This window comes from Cibotium barometz, chromosome 11, assembly GCF_041138505.1.
Source record: "Cibotium barometz isolate CiBa-2024 chromosome 11, ASM4113850v1, whole genome shotgun sequence".
NCBI lineage: Eukaryota > Viridiplantae > Streptophyta > Polypodiopsida > Cyatheales > Cibotiaceae > Cibotium > Cibotium barometz.
Window position 1 is genome coordinate 27,187,368 of NC_141056.1, and position 7,359 is coordinate 27,194,726.

Below are 7,359 nucleotides of genomic sequence, written 5' to 3' on the forward strand. Positions count from 1 at the left end.
AATCACTTGAAGGTTAGAGAAGGTTTATAAAGACGTTGAAAATTGAGATAGTTTACTTGAATGGGATTTTTGGAAATCCAAATTGAAAATTTACTATAACATTTAGAGGGAAAAAAGTACAATGTTAGGATCAAACTCCTCATCAGTTTCCTCATATACTTAAGGTAACTCGGTTGCAATCCTTTAAATCTTATGGCTGCAGAGCTAGTGTAATCACACAAATTTCTTCAATCTTGAGACACACCGTTTTTCATATACAAGCATGGCTGGTTTATCATCAACAACTTTTTTGGCCTCCACAATGTGTTACTTTCACAAGCTTGTCAAGTTGTTTCTCAAATACTGTAGACTCTTTGAACACATATACTTCATGTAGAGAGAGCGAGCTTCGGAAATTTATTTCTTCTCTCTAATGCACAGTATCTCCCAAATTTCACATCCACACAGCAAAACAAGTCATCATCATGACTGCATAACGTGAAGAAATCAAATTTAAAATATTTATACAGAAAAAAAGAAAAAGGATAGTCTTGATGAAATAACAATCCATATGCTGAGATAGAAATCCGCGTCAGAAATAATTAGAGACCCAAAACGTAAACAATCCAACAACACAAAGAAAGTGGTGGTGCTAATGTTCCATGACAATGATATCACCAGAAGTGGTGATGGCTTTTATGGCGATTTTCTTCATGCTTGTGGTGATGGCCATGGCCATGGCCATGATGACTTTGGCCGCCGCCAAGGCTGGCAATGAGGTGCTCATCCTTCTTCTTCTCTTTGTGTTCATGGAAGGCGTATGCTGCCGAGCCCACAGCTGCTGCCCCTGCTATCTCTGCTTCAAGCTTGTGCCTGCCTGCGTGGGCTGGATCCACTTTGGCTTCATGTGCTTCATACTGCCATCAGGATCACAACACTCATCCACATCACACAACAAGAACCTCTAACCCTAAACATGACACACAGTAACCCTAGGTTTTCATACTACTTCGAAACACCGACCTTAAAACGATGCACATAAGAGGAATGACAACATCCATTAACATCAAGAAGGTAGAAACCCTAACCCTAAGAACGGTGCATGGCTTGCTATTGCAATAATTGACTACATCAAACTATTTAGACCCTCGGGATCTTAATATCCAACTACAAGTAACAATCAGAAACCATGACCTTGGGCCGTAGGAAAAGTCAGAAAACTCATTCGCCATTGAGAAAACGTAAACCCTAACCCTAGATTCAAGACACCCTAGAAGAAGGGGAAGAACATACCAGAGCAAATGCTCCCGCAGCCACTGCGCCCGCTTCTGCGGCGTGCTCGTTTCGGGCATGACGATGCTGGTCGGCGATGGCGTGATTCAACTGCTGCTGCCGGTAAGGATCAAAGGAGGGGGCGCCGTATGGAGCCGGCTGAATGGCGTAGTTGTAAGGGTCGGGGGCGCCATGGCCGTAAGGCAGAGGTGCTGGTGGGGGGTACGCGGAGGGAGGAGGGGGATAGTAAACGGCAGGAGCGCCGGCATAGCCATGGTGTCCATGATGCTGCTGCTCTTCATGGTGGTGGCCATGGTGATGGTGGTGATGGTGTCCCATAACTGAGGCAGAGTGATTGATTGATTAAGCGAGAAAGAGGCGATTAAACTGAGGCAGAGTGATTGATTAAGCGAGAAAGAAGCGATTAAACTGAGGCAGAGTGATTGATTAAGCTGAGGCAGAGTGAGTGATTGATTAAGCGAGAAAGAAGACAACGAAGCGAGAAAGAAGACAACGAAGCGAGGATTATAAGATTATGAGCAGCTTTGTAACTTTCACAAGTTCGAACTTCGGATGTTAACGCCATTGTAGCAGCTCGGACCGGGTCGGCAGAAAACACGTCAAAGACTAAACTTGGGACGTTTTCACGCGTGACACCGTTATTGGGGACCACATGCATAAGAATTAAGAACAACTTTGATACGACGACATATATAGGTAGGCGGATGCCCTTGCATCCCCATTTCACCTTCCTACGGTTTCTGTGCATAGGGTGGCATCTCTTCGAACTAGCGTTTGTCCCAACTGTAGGCACCTTAGCATTATCGTACTACGGAGTACACACACGTCTACTCTTCATTATACCTGGAGTACACACCCTAGGTGCTCTTTTACTTCATTAAAACCTGTGAGAGAAAATTGACAATGTGTGGAATATCTTACAAGTGGATTGGTCAGAATCCTTGTGTTCGCCCATGAATAGGCTCATGACTTCAAGCATCCCACTGCTTGTTGGTGATGGCTTTACCTGTGGTAGCAAAGAGGGTAGCAAGGATGCAAAAACGGTGTTGTCATGGATTAATAAACTTGATAATTTTTTTTCTCAGGAAGAATTATCTGAGAAAGACAAAGCCAAGTGTGCTGCAAATCATTTGGTCATTGTGATGGAATGCAATCAAGTAAGGACGTGAAAGACCTAGGACTTGGAAAGAATTCCAAAAGCTCATCAAAAAGAAATTTTTGCCACCTCAATACAAAGCAAGAGCACGTCAACAATGGGATATGCTTCGTCAACTTGACAAAGAGACTGTACAACTATATGTGGCCAAATTTTGGCAAGTTCTCATCCAACTCCAAGCCATTGAACGAGTGAGAACAATGGAGCAAAAACACAAATTCATTGCTAGATTAAAGCCAACTCTTTGAGCGGAGATCAATATGTTCCAACCTCATTGTCTCTTCATAGCAATCTCTTTAGCTTATAATTGTGAGCGAAAGAATGGAGTACCAAAGGACAACAAACCACCACAGGATTCTCAATGACATGCTAACAAATTTAGACCACCCCCACAGGATTCTCAATGACATGCTAACAAATTTAGAAAGTTTATTAAATTTGACAGGTACACTAATGATACCAAGGGTATTGCTTCAAACAAAAATAACAATCGTGGTGCCAACAATAACAATAACAATCGTGGTGCCAACAACAACAACAACAAGAACGATGACGCAAAGAAGAAACAAGATTTTGTACCTCGAGTGGTAATGACATGTTACAATTCTCGACAAAAAGAACACCCAATTGCCTGGAGAAGAAGAAGAAGTGAATAATTACACAAGTCAATTCATGATTGATGGTGAAGCAGATCCAGAGGATGGCAACTTCTCTCCCGAGCAAGAGGGTAATTTCGAAAACGAAGATCTCTCATATGATCCAGGTATGTCTAAACCTATTGAAAAGCAATTTTCACTTCATATGCTTTAAAAAACAAAAGGACAAATTAAGGGCAAGGAAGTGAATATATTACATGATGATGGTAGTATGCATGACTTTATTTCCAAAAAAACTTGTGCATGCTCTTAAATTGAATGCCACTCCTTTAAAATATAAAATCAAAACTGCTTTTCAAGGAACAACGTATAATTGCACAAAGGAAGTGAAAGAATAACATCATACGAATGCTAGGGGGTGCAACTAGAAAGGTGCGGGCTTGAGAGCATAACCCTCACATTGATTATGATTCTCATGTCATATCTTTTGTATTCAATGGTGAGAATGTATGCTTAAAAGAATTAAGGGAATCTAGTGAATGTGCACTCCTTAGCCATACCCAAGCTAAGCAAGCTATAAGGATAAAGGAAAAGATTTATCTAGTCATGGATTAATGAGGTTTCTGCCTCTAAAACAATTTCCAAGGACACCTTGCACCAACCATTCATCTCACAATTTTCGGATTATTTTATGAATGAGCTACCTCCTGGATTATTTAATTCTAAACTGGAAGACCATTGGACAGACATTATCCCTGGTACTATTCCTCCTTGTAGGGCTCCTTAGGGAGTAAGTTTTCTAGAGCAAAAAGAGATCCAATCTCAAATAGAGAACCTACTTGATAGGAAACTTATTAGGCCTAGTTATAGAGTACCTATTCTTCTTGTCAAAAAGAAGAATGGAAGGTTTCACATGTGTATTGACTACCAAGCTTTAAATAAGAATACTTTCAAGAATATATATCCTATTCCACATGGGATGATCTCTTTAGATAAGTTGAGAGGAGCCAAAGTATTTTCCAAGATTGACCTTAAGTCAGTGACCTTAAGTCAGGCTATCATCAGGCTAGAACGGCTGAAGAAGATGTTTATAAGATAGCTTTTTGCATGCAAACGGGTCATTATGAGTTTTTAGCAATGTCTTTTAGACTTACTAATGCACCGGCTACATTTAATCGCATGGTAAACCGTATATTCTTGAAGCACCAAAATTTTATAGTTGTTTTCTTTGATGACATCTTAGTTTTTGACAAAGACGAAGATGAACACAAGAAACATCTAGAGATATTATTCAATCTTTTGAAAGAAAATTAACTCTATGCCAACCCAGACACGAGTGAATTATTTCAAAAAGAAATTAAATACCTTGGATATATCGTGTCTGTAAAAGGAATTTGTGTCGATCCTAAAAAGATAGAGACCATTAGATCATGGCCTAGACCAAAGGATATTCATGAGTTAAAATCTTTTTATGTTCTTACTATAGAAGATTTGTGAAAAAGTTTGCTTATAAAGCACATCACTTGAGTGAATTGTTGAAAAAGACTAAGTTTTTCTTTGGACTAACATGCATGAAAAATCTTTTAATGCACTTAAGAACACACTTACCCATGCACCTGTATTAACACTAGCAGATTTCCTTAGACCATTCTTTATGGTAGTGTGACTGATGCTAGTGGAGATGGTATTGGTGTTGTGCTTATGCAAGATAATCGCCCAATTTCTTTTGAAAGTAAAAAATTGAATCCATCTGAGCTTAAATATAGCACCTATGATAAAGAGTTAATTGTTGTTGTTCATGCATTAAAAATGTGGAAACATTATCTTATGGGCTCTGAGTTTATCATTAAAACAAATTAACAAAGTATCAAACACTTGCTTTCTCAATCTTTAATATCAAATAACATATTAAAAGGGAATCTTTCATTCAAAATTTCTAGCCAGCTATTCAATATACATCTGGTCTTGAAAGTGTTATGTGGCTAATGCTTTGAGTAGGAGACCTACCATTAATAATATATCTACTATTGAAGGCATCTCTTTTGATAACATGAAGAGAATATATGAAAATGAATCTAATTTTTTTGACGTATATAACAAGTTGAAAGATAATGACTGGTTACCATATCCCGATTATTCTTTTACGGTTTTCTTTTCTTCCAAAAGAGATTATGCATTACTAAACTATTTAGGCAAACTATGATTCAAGAATCTCATCAACCTCCTTTCGTTGGTCATAGAGGAGCATCATCTACTTTGAAAATAGTTACGAGAGATTTCTTTTGGCCTACTATGCATAAAAATGTAGCTAAGTTTGTTTCTAAATGTGTTGTTTGCCCCAAAAGATCAAGAGTCATAAAGGAAAGAAGTTTTGTTTGTTTATGTCTTTTCCTATTCCTAACACGCCACACTTTACGAGCATGTGGGGGGACCAAACTTTGCGCCCCCACCCCACATGCTCGCAAAGTTTGGTCGCCATTGAATAATGTTCGCAAAGCCAAATAGCACCCCCTCTTCCCCATGACATTGTACCCACATCGTATGATGGTGACCAAACTTTACGAGCATGTGGGGGGGGACATAAAGTTTGGTCACCATCGAACGATCTTCGCAAAGTCAAGTAGCGCCCCCTCTTCCCGATGCCATCGTAGCCACATCGTCCGATGGTGACCAAACTTTGCGAGCATGTGGGGGGGGGACGCATGTGGGGTGGGGTCCCCCCCACAGCAAAGTTTGGTTCTTGGACCAAAATTTGTGTCCTTGGACCATTGAGGGTTCAGTCATACCATTGGGGACTTGCTATTACTTGCCAAAGCTCCATATTGAGAAAGCCCCTTGATTTTCCCCTCCGACGGTACTCTCTAATTCAAGGTATTTTTGGCTCAATTAACAAAAAATTACATTCACTAATACCTTGATTAGTGCTAATCATCTGAGGGTTTTAGGGCCATTAATGGTTCATATGTCACATTCAAGTGTTGCTAAACCTATGTAAAGCATCAAATTTCTCCCTGATTTGAGTGGTCCATTTGTTAATCCAAATTCGGGTATAAATCTATATTCACATTGTTTGGGATAATGGGATTTTTGAGCTTATATGCTTCATGTACCACATCTATCATGCTCATAAATCACTTGTACAAGGGAAAGACACTGGCCATTGATAAGGCTAAGACCTCCTGAAGTAGATTCAATGCATTATCATGTGAAAGGGATATGTATCAGCATAATGTCAAGCTTCATGAACACATTGAGAATATGATCCATCTTTGCCTACATGGATTTCATTACACAATGAAATCAAGGACGAAGAAGAACAAGGGCTACATCAACATCAAGATCTACATTGACATAAAGAAGATCAAGAGCTACATCAAGAAGATCTTCATCAGCATATTGGTCATCAACAAGGGGGGACTCTTCCTTTATTTCTAATTCCTATTTTATGTTGAGACAAGGATTCTCTACCCGGGTCGTCCCCCAAAATCTGGATCTTTTGGAATTTTTGGGTTTGTTATATAGCCTTGATGTTATAAAAGGCATAGGTGGCTTCCTAAACCAGCCAAGGCTAGCCCACCTGTGGTGGTCACCCCTCTATCCTAAGTGAAATGTAATCATAACTAGATGTCTAGCATTTGTCATGATTGGCTGGCATTGTAAGCCACCATGAGTAAGACCTTTCGGAGACTTGGATGGTCATCATAAATAGCTTTGTAAACAATAGCTAGAGCTAGCATTGAGATCATAGTAGCCATGCATATTTTTTTGAGGGAGGGAGTTGAAATAATACACTAAAATACCATGTGACATTTGGGATACGGGCATCCAGTCATTACGTTTATAGCCAACTTGGTGTGAATACTCTAGGTGTGAAGAACAACCTCTTGGTTAGAGTCAAAAGATAGGGTTTAATGCCTATAAAAGGGTATTGTACTTGGTGGTTCATTCATCTCATTCTCAATCATTCATAATACCATCACCTTGTGTTGTGCCCAACTTGCTCTCTCTTCTTCTTCCTCCTCTCAACCATGGAGAGATTTCGTCCTCCATAGCTCCATGGTTGAACTTGTGATTGCCAATATGGTATCAAAGCCATGCTTCTCAGAAATTAATGCTTAATCTCTACTCATCAACACATTCCCTAATTTTGACTAGTGATAAATTACCCATTTTTTCTTTTTTCCTCTTCTTTACAAAAACACACCTCTATCCCCTTCCATTGGATTCTTGATTTCTCCTTAAAGACTCAATGACATTGCTCAAACTACAACTTCAGGCCTCTCCCCAACTCTTAGGTGCACCCTCCAGCCATCTCAATTGAGCACAATCATGCGC

The 7,359-nt window shown here is 39.7% G+C and overlaps 1 protein-coding gene across 1 annotated transcript; it reads right to left on the reverse strand.

The window, feature by feature from the left end:
* Positions 1-534: 534 nt before the first annotated feature.
* Positions 535-1,802, reverse strand: LOC147633983 (uncharacterized). Its single transcript, XM_086805064.1, has 2 exons — positions 1,273-1,802; positions 535-896 (listed from the first exon to the last, which is right to left on the reverse strand). Exons 1-2 carry the CDS (start codon positions 1,588-1,590, stop codon positions 654-656), a joined length of 561 nt encoding a protein of 186 aa, XP_086661190.1. The 5' UTR covers positions 1,591-1,802; the 3' UTR covers positions 535-653.
* Positions 1,803-7,359: the final 5,557 nt, after the last annotated feature.